General features: G+C 44.6%; 1 protein-coding gene across 1 annotated transcript in view; it reads left to right on the plus strand.

Annotated features, from left to right (window-relative positions):
- LOC122924909 (oocyte zinc finger protein XlCOF6.1-like) overlaps positions 1-18855 on the plus strand; it is a 29287-nt gene extending 10432 nt beyond the window's left edge. Inside the window, exon 2 of the mRNA XM_044276450.1 lies at positions 16337-18855. Coding sequence (XP_044132385.1) covers positions 16337-17562 — 1226 coding nt within the window. The 3' untranslated portion in view covers positions 17563-18855. The remainder of the gene's footprint in view (positions 1-16336) is intronic.
- The last annotated feature ends 353 nt before the right edge of the window (positions 18856-19208 follow it).

Raw genomic sequence — 19208 nt, forward strand, 5'->3', positions numbered from 1 at the left:
AGTTCTAAAACAGATGGGTCTAGAGTCTAGAAGATACATGGATAATACCCTTCCAAAGGGAAATTCTCTTTTAGGGGCCAATAATCCATCCGAACACGCAGATCTTCAAGCTATCTGTCTGGATCCTGAGAGTGAGGTCCTCAAAAGACGGTCTTTTGGACAAAGTAATATTCACCCTCAAAGCTAGTAGGAAAAGGGTTACATCAGCTATTTATCTAAAAATCAGGAAAAAGTTCTGCAGCTGGTTGGGACAAGACTACCCAAACAACTCTACTCCAGCTATAAATAAAATACTAGATTTTCTGCAGAATAGACTGGATCTGGGGTTGAGGCCTAGCACCCTTAAGGTTCAAATATCAGCATTAAGTGTAATCTATGATACAAGTTTGGCTGAGGACAGATGCATAAAAAGATGTGGTAGAGCAGCCACTAGATTAAGACCGACCCTGAGTTCTAGGATTCCTCAGTGAGATCTTAAAGAGGACCTTTCATCAGAAAAAAGTGTGTGCAATTCTTATACTACCTTATAGGGCTGATGCCCAGACACTTTTTATTATTTTTTTTTCTTCAAAAGGATCCCCCGTTCGCCCCCTGTCCTCCCCGTTTGTTTCGTCGCTGCATATGCAAATGAGGCGACTTGGTTATAGTAGGTGTTGACATTTTAGTTCTGCTGGGTGTGGTTATCTTCTCCCTGGCAGCGAGCGCATCCAATCGCAGCGCCCCGCTCTTAGCCAGGGAGAACAGCGGGCAAACGGGGGGTCCTTTTGAACAAAAAAAAAAAGTGTCCAGACATCAGTGGCAGCAGCCCGATAAGGTAGTATAAGAATTCCACACAATTTTTTTCTGATGAAAGGTCCTCTTTAACACAGTGTTAAATGGTTTAACTAGAACCCCATTATTTCCTTTGTTTGAATCTTCAGTTAAACATCTATCCTTCAAAACAGCCTTTCTGATCGCCATCACGTCAGCTAGACGGTTAGGTGAATTTCAGGCCCTCTCCTGCAGGGAACCATATTCGAGGATGGTATAGTGTTGAGGTTCGATCATGGGCTTCTTCCTAAAGTCGTGTCTAATTTTCATTGAGACCAGGAGATTGTTCTGCCATCCTTTTTCAACTCTCCAAAGAATGTGGCTGAAGAACAATTTCACCTTCTTGACGTTGGAGACACCATCATTCAGTATTTAGAAACATATAAGGTTTTCAGGAAGGACAATAACCTTTTGGTTCAGTTTGCAGGATGAAATAAGGGGAGAAACTTTCTAAGGCTTCTATTGGTCGTTGGATCAGATCCACTATCTGTTGTTGTTACACTCTTCCGAATATACCCTGCCCCCCGGGTATCGGTGCTCATTCTACCAGGGCCATGGCCTCTTCTTGGAAAAAGTAGGCGTGTCTATAGACCAGATTTGTAGGGCAGCTACTTGGTCTAGTATTAATACTTCTGTTAAGCATTATCACCTTAATCTATCTGCTTTTGCAGATTTAGCATCTGGCCAGAAGGTGCTGCAGGCGATAACCCACCCTATGTAAATATCTGTTAGTTCTTACTTGTGGCCGTCATGGTGGATGGAATGGAAAACCGTAATTACACTTACCAGTAATTCAGTTTCCTTGAATCCACCATGACGGCCCATATATATTCCCTCCCCCCCAAAAAAATTTTTTTGTTTTGGGATGTATGTTTTGATATATCCTACCTATTGGGTATGATGTAATACTCCCCCCAAAAAAAAAATAGCTCAATAGTTCCACCTATCTTGGTAATTTACAAACACTGAGAGTGGTAGGAGGTGGGGGCCTACAGAGGTCAAGTGCCATCTTTTACTTGTGGCCGTCATGGTGGATTCAAGGAAACTGAATTACCGGTAAGTCTAATTATGTTTTTTTGTTTTCCCTATTAGCCAGACATATTGATGGGCTCCATTCACCTGAAGGATCTCAGGAGGTTTCCTGCTGGAGTTATTCCCCTCTGGCACTCCATCTGTGGTGAAACTACGACTCCCAGCATGCTCCATTCATTTCTATGGAGTTCTGACAACAGCCAAGCAAGTGTACATCTTGGGAGTCATAGTTGTACCACAGCTAGAGTGCCAGAGGTTCGCTATCACAGGGATGGGAGGATCTGTCGTCTGTCTCTCCCTTTCTGTCATTGTCAGCATTAATGTTGTCAGCAGTTTGTTCTTCAGTAGCTCTTCAGTGGGATCAGACCAGAGTCCTCCGCGCACATTAGTGAGCCTTGAGCACTTGGCGCTGTCATTGATTAACTGGTTCACTGCACATGATCTTAATGTTATGGCTGGTGTGTGTGTGTATATACTGAGAAGGGGGTAACTGACCTTCTAATAAATCTTACAGAGCAGGATGGGGATTTCAGTGATCTCACAGGTTCCTGTTCCTGTCCAGCAGGGTGGCAGTCTCTCTTATGGAGCTGTCATGAGCTCACAGAAAATGTCAGTAAAAATCATCAGATATTTTTCTTCATTTAGGCCTCATGAACACGGCCGTTGCCCGTTGCAGCGGCCGTGTGCATCCCGCATCACAGATCTGGAAGGCCGGAATGGAAGGACTACGGAGTGTTTCTGTGGGGTCTCTGTCAGTGCCTCGGCACCGCAATTAAATAGTGCGTGCACTACTTTTTTGCGGTGCAGACCGTTGGATGCGGATCGCAGACCCCATTCAAGCAATTTGCACTGCCCCTGTGCGTTACCATAACAGCTCCTTAGGAGAACGGAATTGTCTTATCTGGGAAAAGTGACTTGGAGGGGGATATAGGTGTAGAGCCTTCTCCAACACCTCGGAACCTGGTGGAGAGGAGACAAAGAGTAGTTTGTTAGTTTTTTTTTACTTGTTTTTATTAAATTTGTAGAAACAAAACATACAAATGGGCACAGAAGTGGTAATGTACAGGTACATGGGATGCATAATATATAAACATGTACATTTAGCAAAAAAACAACCAAGAGGCAGACTGGGACTGCTCTGCATATGCTGCTGTCAGTGCTTGGATCTCTAGTCCCACATACTCCTTAGTGGTGCTCCTGGCACCAGGTTGTGTAGTGGAAGCTTTCCCGTATGGCCTGTTTTATTTTTGATGGTAACATAGTGGTTTCAGCCCAATCTGTTTTTAGGATGAAATACATTTTATCTAGAAATAGGTGGAAGGGTTCGGATGTGTCCACGTGGGTAATATTGATTTTGTGGCCGCTGTCGCAATGAAGTGTAGTAATTTGCCCCTGCCTGGGGTAAAGTTGTATTGGTCTTTGTAACGGAACGCCTGGCACCCCGACCGGGTACCTCTGTCTATAGATGCTCCTAGTGCTTTCCGAGGACTCCAAGCACTCCACCTGACACCGTATGCACTGCAGACCCCACGAACTGCCGCAGCTTGGTTGGGGTCTCACCATCCTCCACCCACGCTGGACCCAAGACCGGGCTTCAGCTTCCAGTGGGGGAACCTCTCCTACATCCAGAGAGCAGGAACCTTGAACAAGCTCTTACAAGAGCTTATACTCAGGGGAGTATTGTGATATAGCAATCCCCAAGAGTGTAGTTATCGCATTCCCCAAACATGAGCCAAAACTTTATGAAGGTATAAAAGCAGCCTCTGACTGTACTTGCACGTACAGCCTCTTTTATTCACAATCCACAAACATAGTACTGCCCACATGGTTTTGAAATACAACCAATCAATATATTACAACACATACAATGTAAGTACAGCAACCAATCGGACACAATGGGACAATAGAAACACACCCAGCATATTCCTCCCCTCTGTCTAGGAGATAATTGAGTCAATTTCTGTATCTACTCAACTACGCTGAAAAGTTACACTTCTTATATATTGTTACAACTTTGTGAGTTTATATTGCACATACATATAACTTATATCAATTTAACCAGTATAACTTGGGGACAAACCTATCCAAAATTCACTTGAATAGGTTCAGGGGTTTAAAAGTTAGTAAAAGTAATCCTGAGGCAAGAGGCTGGTAAACAGGCCTCTCCAAAACCCAGTGGCGAGATTGGTTTCGCCACAGTCTTGGTCTAGTTATCTGAAATACCCCACACCGGATCCAATAGTAAAAAGTTGGTTAAGTGTTTAGTAGTGAAGTGAGAGATTTTTTGCCAAAATGTTTTGATTGCTGGGCAACACCATAAACAGTGATATAGGTTTGCGTGTGGTTCAGAGCATCGAAAATTTGCAGAGGTGAGGTAAAAGCCCATCCCATAGCCCCTGGTGTGTGTGAGGTAACTCCGGTGACAGATGTTTAGTCTCCTCTCCCAGAATCTGGTTTATGGTAGAAATTTACAGGAGTATTTGAGGGCGTTTAGGATTGTGGAATATGTGATTTCAGGGATGTATGTTTGCCATTTATTAAGCGGTGTTTCGGCAGTCGCATAGTCAAGAGGCTTGTGGAGTAGTTTATAGTTTCTTGTGATTTGGCCTCTTAGTCCTTCATATTTATTAATCCAAAGCCATAAAGATGGATTCCATTCCTGGTCAGTCAGTTGTGGCAATATTTACATGACCTAACTCTTTGCCTGTGTGGTCGAAAACCAACCTTCTGATGTGATGCAGTATTCTAATCGTTCTGAAGTTGAGTGAGCCGGCTCGAGCTCATGACACAGAGACACATACAAGATGTGTTCCTAGTAATACCTTTCTTTATTATAATGAGCAGTGCACATATTTATACACACACAAATGCAGTAAAACTGTCACTTTCTGAAGGACGGGGCAGACACCTGGAACGTCAAACAAACAGGACAAGACAGGTAGATAACAGACCAGGGACCAACAGAATACTTTATTACACATGTAATAAATGACTATAACAGTAAGGAAAAGCATGTTAGGCAAACCCAAAGGGCAGTGAGCCCCTTTCTTTACAGAGCCCCTAGTGGTGGGAATGAACTTGGCTGAGGGCTCACTGGTCGCACCTCCACGAAGGTCCTGGTACACTTGGCCACTGCAGAGAACCACAGAAAACAAAAGGACTGGAATCCAAACACAGGACATTGACCAGATGACAAACGGGAACCAGCCCACACAGGCAGATGCCTGGACCCGCGGTTACAGGCAGAGCTGCACTTAGACTAGATATCCTCCCTCCAGAGAACCCAGGAACACTCTCACAAAGGCAGGATATACACAGGACAGAAGTAGTAAGGAACTGCAAGCAAGACATGGAACAGACAGGATCAGAAGCAGTAGGCACTGCCAGGCTATACATGGAACAGACAGGATCAGAAGCAGTTGAGCACTGCCAGGCTATACATGGAACAGACAGAATCAGAAGCAGTTGAGCACTGCCAGGCTGTACATGGAACAGACAGGATCAGAAGCAGTAACACTGCCAAGCTATACATGGAACAGACATGATACAACATCAGTGACACAGAACAGGTACAGAAGATCAGGCAAGACATGGACAAGTATACAACAACAATGCTTTACCAGTTAAAGGGCAGATGGCAAAAACCCCTGGGTCAGCAGCAAGGGGCTACACCCAGCGAGGCACAAGACAGAACTGACCCCAAGCCCCACAGCTCACAGATAGAAAGAAATAGCTGCATAACAAGGGCACCTGATAAGCCACACCCAGGACCCCACCAGAACCAGGAGGAACCAGAAGCACAGAACACACAATCACAAGTGTCAGTTCAGACAGTCACAGAATGCTGCAGCCAGCACGCCCGAAATGACAACCAGCATACACACGATAACTGTAGCCAGTATGAGGTTACAGGCAGCCGCCTACTCAACAACAAGGAGTGACAGAACCGCACAGAGATACAAACACAAATGCATCCATACTTGCACTGGTGACAGGAGCCACAGAGATATGGATGTGGGGAGACAATCACAGGCAGCCCCGAGCAACCAGAATACACAGGTGTCAGCCTGCAGCCAGTACGCGTAAGAGCCTGCAGCCAGTATGCATGAGAGCATGCAGCCAGCCTACACGGCAACAACTGTCACAGTGAACTGCACATAAAAAAAAAAGTGTCATAGTGGAGACAAGCATAGAGTTACTATATGTCACAGTGTGTCACACGTTACCTATAAAGGCTGGCTGCTTGGGGCTGCGTGCTGGCTGCAGTGTCTTACACGCGCCTGTGTATGTTGCTCTCCCCGTGTCTGTTGTGTCACGGGATGTTTGCTCTTCCCATGATGCTTCCCTTGTTGTCTGTGGTGTCACGGGTTGGTTGTGCTCTGGTGTACTGGCTGCGGGTGTCTCCAACGGCCTGTGCTGAAGCCTGAGTGTCCTGGTTGCCAGGGGCAACGGCCTGTGCTGCAGCCTGAGTGTCCTGTGTTCTGTACTCCGGTTCTATTGGGGTAAACTCCCCTGATCTCTGCCTGTGGATCTGTGCCTGGGTGGGGCTTTCCAGGTGCTCTCATTATCCAGCCTTATCTATCTGGGGGCTGGGGGGCGCCAGTTCTGTTTTGTCTATGCCTGGCTAGGTGTAGCACCTTGCTGCTGTCCTGGGGTTCATGTTACCCTTCTGCGTGGTGTCACCTGGTTTTGCATTGTTGGTGTGTTGGTCTTTGTTCGTCTGTACCTACTCTGTTATGGTGTTTGATGTCATGTCCTGTTCTGTCCTGTACCTGCCCTGCATTATCTTATGTTATGTTTCCTGGTCTGTTCCTTGTTCGCCTAGCAGTGCGTAACTGCGTCCGATAGCCTGGCAGTGCTTAACTGCTTCCGTTTGTTGCCTGTTCTATTTCCTGCCTTTGTGAGAGGATACCTGGCTTTCCCCGGAGAGGGAATTTACTCTCTTGTTCTCTGTTCTGTATTTCACTCCTGGACTCTGCTCTTGTCTGATCCCTGACTGTCTTATTACATCTGTATTTTCGGTACCTAACCAGGTATCCTCTGGTCTGCCTGGACCAGCTGCCACTGACTTGGTGTCGCTCTAGGAGTCGCCCCTGGAAACTACCTTATTGGCTCAAGTCTATTTTCACCATCTGAGGCTCTAGTGAAGACTAGGTGTTGCTTAGTCATGCCCCTCTAGGGTATTGCCAGTCAGTGGCACAGTGGGTCCACACCCGCTGAGCCGTGTCTGTACTTGTGCTTTTATTACTCTTGTAATAAAGTTCTGTGGTTCCCTTGTTCTGCCTGTATCCTGCTCGTATGACATCCCGGAGGTCTGCCTTGGGGATCCGGCACGTGACACTATGTCTAGTTTGAAATAAGAAAATTAATGATCATGGGGGGTCATAGAGGCTGACTGGGATTTGTACTCCTTCCTCCCAACGATAAATCCCCTTCCTATCTAAGTGTAGGTTAAACATTAGATAGAAAATGAATACATATACAAAATGGACGCCTTTATGCTTTCCCTCACACCTGTATATTGGAAAAGAGAGGTATTTGGATATCTGGATATTTTTGTCGCAGCTCACTCAAGGTGAGTATGCTTTTATGTGCCACAGATACTAGACTGTATAGGAATGTGATTCCAACCTTCCATTTCTGAAAAAACGCATATGGTGTGCCTCATTGGAAGGTTGGGTTGTTAATTAGTGGTAGAAAGTGGACAGGATCAAGGATTTTTTGCCAGGTCTGCCAGGGGCTTTTTAATAGGGGGTTCTCTTTTGAGTGTTCTGGGAGTGTAGAGAATGGTTGGCAGAGAAAGGCCTTTAACGGGGAGTAATGAACTGTCTAGGGTCAAATTTGTGAGGAGTCTTGTAGCCAGTCGAGTACTATACGGAACTGTGCGGCCAGGTTGGGGTAATTGTTTTACTTCCTCCTTGTACTTTATCTGATAAAGGTCTTCACTGTGGATTCTCTTGAAATTTACCTCTTAAGCAGAGGTGTCTTTTGGTGCTGTAGGGGGCTTTTAAAAGGATTTACATTCCCCCTGGCCATATAAGGGTTAAGCATCATGTTGGCATAGTAAGGAGGCACTGCAAAAACATGTGGATTATTATTAATATTTTTTTTTCATAATGGTTAAAGAGGTTTTGCAGTGTGAGATTTCAGCAGCAGAGGAGGAGAAGGTACACTAAAAAGTGTTTGTCAGCTAATCCCTAGGTGGGCATTATGGCTTGGATTTTACTAGTGAATCCACCAAGTTCATCAGGTCTGAGAGATGGATTTATTAATGAACGCAGTTTTTTGATGAGGATTGTTGCGATGGATCCTTTTAAGTTAACTTGTATTAGTGTGATGCCCACTTGGCATGTAAGGGTCAAATATGTTGGCAAAAGACAGGCTTGGTTGGGTTTTTCATAATCTTGAGCTAGATATGGGTAATAAAATTAGTGATTGGATGTAGACTAGAATCTAGGGGTGCACCGAAATGAAAATTCTGGTCCGAAACCGAAACCGAAAATTCAGGATACCCCTTAACCGAAACCGAAACCGAAAATTGCTTTTTGCCCAAATACTTTTAAAAGACCCCCCACCCCATAACAGTGCCATCCACAGACCCCCCCACCTCATAACAGTGCCATCCACAGACCCCCCCACCTCATAACAGTGCCATCCACAGACCCCCACCCACCCCATAACAGTGCCATCCACAGACCCCCACCCCATAACAGTGCCATCCACAGCCCCCATTGTACAATTAATAGATTAATAGAAAATATTTCAAAATAGCGGGGAGGGACTGGGAGGAGGAGCTGGGGGCCGGTGCGTTCACTGTGCTCCGGCCCCCAGCTCCAGTAGTTATAAAATGTTGTACAATTAATAAGCATTCTATTCATGAGGCCCCCTCTGCAGTATTACATTCAATACAGCCACATCATACTCACAGGGCTGTCATCTTAATGCTGGCCGGCCGGGCAGAGGAGCTGCAGCGTCACAACTGACGTCATGTGCCCGGCCTACTTTCTGAATGAAGGAGGCGGCGCAGGCATGTGACGTCAGTCGTGACGCTGCCGCTCGTCTGCCCGGCCGGCCAGCACAGCCCTGTGAGTAGGATGTGGCTGTATTGAATGTAATACTGCAGAGGGGGGCCAAATGAATAGAATGCTTATTAATTGTACAACATTTTATAACTACTGGAGCTTGGGGCCGGAGCACAGTGAACGCACCGGCCCCTAGCTCCTCCTCCCAGTCCCTCCCCGCTATTTCCGGCCGATATGTAAAAATATCGGCAGAAACAGATTAGGTGCATTCTCGGCCGATATTTTCGGACGCCGAAATTTCGGTGCACCCCTACTAGAATCCTGAACTTTGTGTAAGGGCCCTTGCACACGACCGTATTCCCTCCGAGACAGCCTGTGGGACTATTGTCCTGCACTCATAAAATCATACACTGAGCAAAAATATAAACGCAACACTTTTGGTTTTGCACCCATTTTGCATGAGCTGAACTTAAAGATCTGAAACATTTTCTGCATACACAAAAGACCCATTACTCTCAAATATTGTTGACAAATCTGTCTAAATCTGTGTTAGTGAGCACTTCTCCTTTGCCGAGATAATCCATCCCACCTCACAGCTGTGGCATATCCAGGTGCTGATTAGACAGCATGAAAGGGCCACTCTGAAATGTGCACAGTTTGATCACACAGCACAATGCCACAGATGTCACAACGTTTGAGGGAGCGTGCAATTGGCATGCTGACTGCAGGAATGTCTACCAGAGCTGTTGCCGATGCAATATATGTTAATTTCTCTACCATAGGCCGTCTCCAAAGGTGTTTCAGAGAATTTGGCAGTACAGCCAACTGGCATCACAACCGCATATCAAGTGTAACCACACCAGCCCAGGACCTCCACATCCAGCATGTTCACCTCCATGATCGTCTGAGACCAGCCAACCGGACAGCTGCAGCAACAATCGGTTTGCATAACCAAAGAATTTCTGCACAAACTGTCAGAAACTGTCTCAAGGAAGCTTATCTGCATGGTCTTCGTCCTCATCGGGGTCTGGACCTGACTGCAGTTCGTCGTCGTAACCAGCTTGAGTGGGCAGATGCTCACATTCGAAGGCATCTGGCACGTTAGAGAGGCGTTCTGTTTACGGATGAGTCTCGGTTTTCACTGTTCAATGCAGATGGCAGACAGCGTTTGTGGCGTCGTGTGGGTGAGCGGTTTGCAGACGTCAATGTTGTGGATCGAGTGACCCATGGTGGTGGTGGGGTTATGGTATAGGCAGGCGTATGTTATGGACAACGAGCAGAGGTGCATTTTATTGATGGAATTTTGTCACTATCAGTGTGGCAGGGAAACTCCACACTGAACACAGGAGGGAAGGGGAACAGTAACTTGGCCTGGAAACTAGGGAAGAAACAGGTCACCTCCTACACAACCCTAATCCGGCCCCTGACTACCTATCATGATGAATAGACCTTGAAGGTAGGAATATTCATAAGCTGGATACCTAGGCCCTGATTTCCCTATAAGGCCCTGGAATAAGTATAGGACCAGAGACAACCCATTCCTCCCCAGATGGACGAATGGAAGTCTGTCTCAGGCCCAGATACAACAACAAACAAACGCGACACTTAACTTCTGTAGACATGGAAGAACTGGAACACCAGAGAGGATCTCACACCAGCTGAGCCAAACCCAAATGAAGCTATCAACTGCATAGTCAGAAGGGTGGGGTAAGACTTTAAAGGGTAGAAGTGATGACCACTGAGCAACAGCTAAGAAAAGGGAAGTGGTCATTAACCCTATCAACACTGAATCAAGAGAAATCAAGGAGGCTGTTAGATTCTTCCACGCTCAGCCAATCTTCTTGATTTCCTGACATCAGTCACCTGAGGGATCGTGACCGTACCCCTTCCTTCTACGGGTGACCTCCGGGAACCCAGGACTGATCTTATCAGGATGGGTCTCTGTAAAAGGCCTTCTCCAGACGATTTGCATTGACATCGGCTGCTGGAACCGACATCCTCTCCTCTGGTCCGTAACCCTTCCAGTGGATGAGATACTGGAGGGATCTACGGATAACTCGGGAGTCCACAATCCTGCTGATTTGAAATTCTAAATTTCCGTCCACCATGACAGGAGCGGGAGGCAAGGAGGACGGTTTAAAAGGTTCGACACATTTTTTCAACAACGACTTATGAAATACATTATGAATTTTCAAAGCCTGAGGAAGTTCCAGATGGAAGGCTACAGGGTTAACAATGGCAGTGATCTTATATGGACCAATAAATCTTGGGCCCAACTTCCAAGAAGGTACCTTAAGCTTAATGTTTCTTGTGGACAGCCGCACACAATCACCCGCTCTCAGGTCCGGACCATTCATACGTCTCCTGTCAGCCACACGCTTATACCTGTTGCCCATCTTTTTCAGGTTATTTTACATTTTCCGCCAAATCGAAGACAAGAGAAACATCGTTCCTCCTCAGGAATACCGGAAGTTTGAGAACTGTCCGTTCGACTGAGGATGAAAAGCTGAAGAAAAGGACAATTGTACCCCCAGTCGAGTACAGAACGCTTTCCAGAATCTGGAAACAAACTGAGTCCCCCGATCAGACACCACATCAGAGGGAATGCCATGTAGTTTTGCAATGTTATCGACAAACACTTGTACAAGAGTTTTGGCATTAGGTAGAGCAGGCAATGCTATAAAATGCACCATTTTGCTAAACCAATCAACTACCACCAGGATCACGTTTTTTCCAGAAGAATTCGGTAAATTCATGATAAAGTCCATGGACAAATGCGTCCAAGGTCTGGACGGGATGGGTAATGGAAGAAGAGATACAGAAGGCCGAGTATGTGTCACCTTAGCACGAGCACAGGTACAACAGGCTGACACATAGTCCTCAATACACTTACGCAGCCCCGGCCACCAAAATCTGCACGAGATTAGATCAACAGTACAGTGATGTTCCTCAAATACCTTATGATGTAAGTCTGAAGGAACAAACAATTTCCCTGGAGGACAAGAGTCCGGAGCATCCTCTTGGGTCTCCAACACCTTAGCCTCAAGATCAGGATATAGGGCAGATATGACTACCCCTTCAGACAAAATAGGACTAGGATCTTTAGAATCACCCCCCCCCCCCAGGCAAGCTGCACGACAAAGCATCCGCCTTGACGTTCTTAACCCCAGGGCGGTAGGTGACAATGAAGTTAAATCTGGTGAAAAACAGCGACCATCTGCCCTGCCTTGGATTCAGTCGTTTAGCCGACTTAAGGTAAGACAGATTTTTGTGATCAGTAATTACCGTAATAGGATGAATTGCTCCTCCCAACCAATGGCGCCATCCTTCAAAAGCCAACTTAGGCTACTTTCACACCTGCGTTCAGTGCGGATCCATCTTGTATCTGCAAAGACGGATCCGCACCGATAATGCAAATGCTTGCATCCGTTCAGAACGGATCCGTTTGCATTATTCTTTAAAAAAAAAGTCGAAGTCAAAACGGATCCTTCCTGACTTACATTGAAAGTCAATGGTTGACGGATATGTTTTGCACCATATTGTGTTAGTGAAAACGAATCTGTCCCTATTGACTTACATTGTAAGTTTTCAAGCAGCGTTTTTGTGTCCACCTCCAATACGGAATACAGGCACAACGGAGCGAAACTGTTACATTTTGAACGGATCCTGATCCTTTCAGAATGCATTGGGGCTGAACTGATCTTTTTTGACCCGCTTGTGAGAGCCCTGAAACGGATCTCACAAGCAGACCCAGAAACGCCAGTGTGAAAGTAGCCTTAATGGCCAGCAATTCTCTATTACCCACGTCCTAATTTCTTTCAGCAGTTGAAAGTTTTTTTTTAGAAAAAAGCACATGGGCGCCATTTACTAGGTGAAGGACCTTGCAACAAAACTGCTCCCACCCCTACCTCGGATGCGTCAACCTCTACAATGAATGGCTGAGACACGTCCGGTTGCACCAGAATAGGGGTTGAAGCTAAACATTCCTTCACAGCAGAAAATGCTTGTAATGCCGCCTCAGACCAAACTGAGAAATCGCCCGCCTTCCTAGTCATGTCTTTTAAAGGTGTAACCACAGTTGAATAGTTCAAGATGAATTTACGGTAGTAGTTGGTGAATCCTAAAAACCGCATAAGCGCTTTCAGATTTTTGAGTCGATCCCAGTCCAACACCGCATGGACTTTCTCGGGAGCCATGCGAAAACCTGAGGGTGAGAGCAGGTAACCCAGGAATTGCACTTCCTGAACAGTAAAAACACATTTTTTCATCTTGGCATACAATTTATTCTCTATTAGGATCTGTAACACCTGTTTCACATGATCCTTATGAGTCTCCATGTCTGGAGAATAAATTTGTATGTCATCCAGATAAACAACAACAAATCTCCCCACCAGATGATGAAAGATGTCATTGATAAAGTGTTGAAAAAACGCTGGAGCTACCCTCCTCAGATCCAATTTAGAGAACACCTTGGCATAGGAAAGGGGTAATACAACCAAGATTTGGGCAGTTTAGCTCCAGGAATAAGATTCACAGGACAATCATACTCCCGATGTGGGGGTAACTCCTGGTTGCCACTCTTGGAAAAAAAATCAGGAAATTCTGAAATAAACGAGGGTACAGTTTTAGTGGTGACCACAGAGAAAGGCATTAAGACAGTTGTACATGCAAAAATCACTCCAATCGAGAATCTGTCTCGCTTACCAGTCAATGGTAGGGTTATGTTTGCTTAACCATGGTAAGCCCAAAACCATTGGAGCAGGCAGACCCTCCAACACATAACACGAGACAGATTCCTGATGGAAATCACCCACTCTTAAATGGATGTCATTTACCACCTGCGACAGGCATTTTTGGGTAAGAGGTGCAGAATCAATTGTAAAGACAGAAATGCTTCTCTCTAGTGCACTAGTTGTCAACCCATGAATATGAACAAACTGTCCATCAATCAGGTTAACCCCAGCCCTACTGTCGATAAATACCTTGATTTTCAGCAGACAGGAGAAATCAGGTACTACCAGTAAATGGCAAAAGTAAGTTTTCTTGCTCCCCACCCAAACCACCAATAGTAATTGGTTATTAAGCGTTAGGTTTCTCTTTACCATAAGTGCAAAGGAAGCCGCCACCTTCTTTGACAGTACGTCCTGAGGAAGAGGACCCTTAGATCTCACCCTCAAGCGTCTAACCAGACGTAGAGCAAGGGATATGGCTGCTTCCAATGACTCAGGTTTTTTATGAAAGGCCAACGCGTCCTACAGCCTCTCAGATGGACCCTGACAGAACTGGCTACGGAGAGCAGGATCATTCCACTCCGTATCCATAGCCCATCTCCTAAATTCAGAGCAATAGATCTCCGCAGAGCGTTCTCCCTGCCGTAAACCATGTAACTTGGTCTCAGCTGAGAGATCTGATCCGGGTCATCATAAATAAGACCCAAGGCTCTAAAACATTCATCAACCTACTGGAGGGGCAGTGATCCAGTCGGCAGAGAAAAAGCCCAAGACTGTGCATCATCCCTAATCAAAGTAATTATTATACCCACACATTGACACTCATCCCCAGAAGAGTATGGACGCAGCTGAACCGAATGAAATTGTCACTAACCCCAGAAAATCTGTCTGGGAGGGCAACCTTAGGGTCAGGGCAGGCCTGGTACCCACCATTGGAACCAGCCGCCTGTGGTCTCTGAATCCGTAAGACTGTTGTGCGTGGGTCAACTAACTCCAATGACAGTCCCTGCAGCTGTTTGACCAGTACAGACATAGGATCCATAGCTGCACTGACCTGAACGAAATAACTTTTTTTGGGCGGTTGATATCACGATCAGTATGGGGGGGACTCCACACTGAACACAGGAGGGAAGGGGAACAGTAATTGGGCTTGGAAACTAGGGAAGAAACAGGTCACCTCCTACACAACCCTAATCCGGGCCCTGACTACCTATCAATATGAATAGACCTTGAAGGTAGGAATATTAATATGCAGGATACCTAGGCCCTGATTTTCCTATAAGGCCCTGAAATAAGTATAGGACCAGAGACAACCCATTTCTCCCCAGATGGACAAATGGATGGCTCTGTCTCAGGCCCAGATACAACAACAGGGAATATAACAAATACAAACAAACTCAACACTTCTGTAGAGATGGAAGAACAGGAACACCAGAGAGGATTTCACACCAGCTCAGACAAACCCAAATGAAGCTTCGCATAGTCAGAAGTGTGGGGTGAGACTATAAAGGGTAAAAGTGATGACCACTGAGCAACAGCTGAGAAAAGGGAAGTGGTCATTAACTCTATCAACACTGAATTAAGAGAAATCAAGAAGGCTGTTAGATTCCTCCACGCTCAGCCAATCTCCTTGATTTCCTGACATCAGTCACCTGAGGTACATGACACATTTTAAATGCACTGAGATACCGTGACGAGATCCTGAGACCCATTGTTGTGCCATTTATCCACGACCATCACCTCATGTTGCAGCATGATAATGCATGGGCCCATATTGCAAGGATCTGTACACTATTTCTGTAAGCTGAAAACATCCTAGTTCTTGCATGGCCAGCATACTCACCGGACATGTCACCCATTAAGCATGTGTGGGATGCTCTGGAACGGCATATACGACAGCGTGTTCTAGTTCCTGCCAATATTCTGCAACTTCGCACATTGAAGAGGAATCGACCAACATTCCACAGGCCACAATCAACAACCTGATCAACTCTATGCGACGGAGATGTGTTGCACTGCGTAAGGTAAATGGTGGCCACACCAGATACTGAGTGGTTTTCTGACCCCCTTCCCCCCCAGTAAGGCAAAACTGTGCACATTTCAGAGTGGTCTTTTATTGTGGGAAGTCTAAGGCACACCTGTGCAATATTCATGTTGTCTAATCAACACCTTGATATGCCACGCCTGTGAGGTGGGATGGATTATATCGGCAAAGGAGAAGTGCTCACTAACACAGATTTAGACAGATTTGTGAACAGTATTTGACAGTAATAGGTCTTTTGTGTATGTAGAAAATGTTTCAGATCTTTGAGTACAGCTCATGCAAAATGGGAGCAAAACCAAAAGTGTTGCATTTATATGTTTGCTCAGTGTATGAGTGCGGGACCATAGTCCCGCGGGTGGCCCTAAGTGCACAGCATCATTTTAATCTAAGATGCTTTGTGCTCCCGTGCACACGATCAATGCCGCTTTGGGACATATGGCCCACTCACAGACCGTATGTCTCTGAGGGCATACAGTCGTTTGCAAGGGCCCTTATAGAAAGCTTTGAAAGGCTAGAATCACACAATCAGTTTTGGTGCAGTTTTTTTTAACCAAAGCCAGAAGTATCTTAAAAATTTATGACTTACTATATACCTATAGTTCCTGCTGAATCCACTTCCAGCCTAATAGGAAAGCTATAAGTTTGTCTACTCTGTAGCTTATTAAAAAACTCACAAATGTAAATTTTTATCTTAGCAGAAAATCCCAGTTCGAGTTCTGAAGAAAACTTCTTGTTATCACTAAATGATAAAGTAGAAGATGAAGATATCATGCAGCTCTCTTCAAGAGAAAACCTTAATGTACATCCAGGACTTCACAGTACAGCTCTATCATATAATCTCCCTAATCATGAGGAACCATCTCCTGACCAAAAAGATGACGAAATGCTTCATTGTGGTAAAGAGTCCACAAAAAAATCAAGTCTTTCTACATACAGAAAAATTAATATAAGAGAAAAGCCATACTCCTGTTCAGAATGTGGAAAATGCTTTACAAAAAAATCACATTTTGTTAGACATAGAAAAAGCCACCCAAGAGAGATGTATAAATGTTCAGAATGTGGGAAATGTTTTAAAATGAAATCAAATCTTATTCCACATAAGAGAATTCACACAGGAGAGAAGCCATATTCATGTTCAGAATGTGGGAAATGTTTTACAACTAAATCAAATCTTGTTATACATGAGAGAAATCACACAGGAGAGAAGCCATATTCATGTTCAGAATGTGGGAAATGTTTTAAAGTTAAATCAGATCTTATTTCACATAAGAGAATTCACACAGGAGAGAAACCATATTCATGTTCAGAATGTGGGAAATGTTTTACAAATAAATCACATCTTGTTATACATGAAAGAAATCACACAGGAGAGAAGCCATATTCATGTTCAGAATGTGGGAAATGTTTTACAGACACATCAGGTCTTGTTAGACATGAGAGAAGTCACACAGGACAGAAGCCATATTCATGTTCAGAATGTGGGAAATGTTTTACACAAAAATCTGATCTTATTAGACATGAGAGAAGTCACACAGGAGAGAAGCCATATTTATGTCCAGAATGTGGGAAATGTTTTACACAAAAATCAGATCTTGTTAGACATAAGAGAAGTCACACAGGAGAGAAGCCATATTCATGTTCAGAATGTGGGAAATGTTTTAGACAAAAATCTGATCTTGTTATACATCAGAGAGGTCACACAGGAGAGAAGCCGTATTTGTGTTCAGAATGTGGGAAATGTTTTACACAAAAATCAAATCTTGTTGCACATCAGAGATTTCACACAGGAAAGAAGCCACATTCATGCTCAGAATGTGGGAAATGTTTTACACAAAAATCAAATCTTGTTATACATCAGAAAGGTCACACAGGAGCGAATTTCTTGAAATTGAATCATTCAGCAGGCCAAAGGGAAAGTGTTTAGATTGCCCTGACAAGTTGTGGATGACATTCTGAGGTCTTCTACGGCTGTATGCAACTACTCTAACACCAAGGCAGCATTGGCAATCATCAAGTGGCAGGGAAATATATAGCTATGGGTAAACAGTGGCCGGTGGGGATAAAGAGCCTGTTTAACCACACATTACACTTTTGGCTTTGTTATACTTTTTTAAATAAAAAAAATCCCGAAATTATCCCTTTTAGGGGTTGATGTCTTTCAGGGTAGTGTCAGAAGAAGCAATGGCTTGTTTTGAACAAGAATTCCAAGAATGCTCACTTTTTTGGGAGCAGCAGTATTGTATTGAACCTGACAGACAAGGCAGGAGTGCATCTGTGTAGGGGTAGTAGTAATGGGAGAAGTACAATATTTAACCTGACAAAGTAGAAGATCTTCAACTGTGTAGGGGGTAGTAGTAATAGCAGCAGGTGTAGTGGTAGCTGCAGCAGCAGGGGTACAGTGTGAACCATGACAAAGAGGCAGAAGATTTGCACCTCTATAGGGGAAGCAGTAGTGGCATTGGTGGCGGTAGTAGCTGAAGCAATACAGTATGAAATCTGACAGACAAGGCAGGAGAGTTTCGGATATATAGGGGTAGCAGTATTAGCTGCAGCAGTACGGTAGGGAATCTGACACACAAGGTAGGAGATTTGCGGCTATGTAGGGGTAGCAGTTGTGGCGGTGGTGGCAGTAGTTGCTGTATCAGTACAGTATGGAATCTGACAGACAAGGCAGGAGTTGTGCACCTGTGTAGGTGTAGTAGTAGCAGTATAGGGAACATGATGGACAGGTGTGTATTACAGTACATTCTTATTAGGAATGAACACTATTAAATGTATCACAGTGTTATCATGGCATCCATATAGCCAATTGGCAACACAAAATATTGTATAATAACATTTTACAATTCTAACCCCACTAAAGTTATTCCCAAACCTTATTGCAACTCAACCCCACCCCCCCACCCCATTTTCTCCCCCGTCTGGATGTGCCTCCTTAAGATAAGATAAGATGCCTTTATTGTCACTGTACAATACAATGAAATGTTGTAAGAAATTGGCATCTAAATGGAGAGCTCCAGGCTGCTGCGTCCATGCGCGCTGCCATCTTGAATAGATCCTCTCTACTAAGTCTCATAATCCAATACAATGTGATAAAGTATCTATAAAACCTCAAGATGTCCAAACTCATTTGATATCGTTTCTCAGGTACCATTCTGTGTGTTGATAATTATGCATGAGATTTTGTATTTCTACATTTGTCATATGTTTGCCAATAAAGGTCTGCCATTTGTTTAAGAAGATAGTTGAAATATGGTTTTTATTTTTTTCTGCTTCCAATTGGTTCATTAATAAAAAGTACCGCATTTGCCTCTGGAACTCACTGTCAGATGGTGTATGTGGCATCTCAAAGCTACCAATAAAACCCCATCTATCAGTCTCGGAATCTTTTTCCCTTCAGGATAACAATGAAACAAAACCACGAGTGGCTCACATGGTAGTTCTATCTGCCAAGTCCATTTGATCCAAGATAGTATCCAACTCCAGTAGGTTTGTACCATTGGGCAGGACCATATACAATTATCCAAATCTGCCCTTGACTGGTTACATTTTGGACATTCTGTTATCCTT

This window comes from Bufo gargarizans, chromosome 1 (genome assembly GCF_014858855.1).
Source record: "Bufo gargarizans isolate SCDJY-AF-19 chromosome 1, ASM1485885v1, whole genome shotgun sequence".
NCBI classification, from domain to species: Eukaryota; Metazoa; Chordata; class Amphibia; order Anura; family Bufonidae; genus Bufo; species Bufo gargarizans.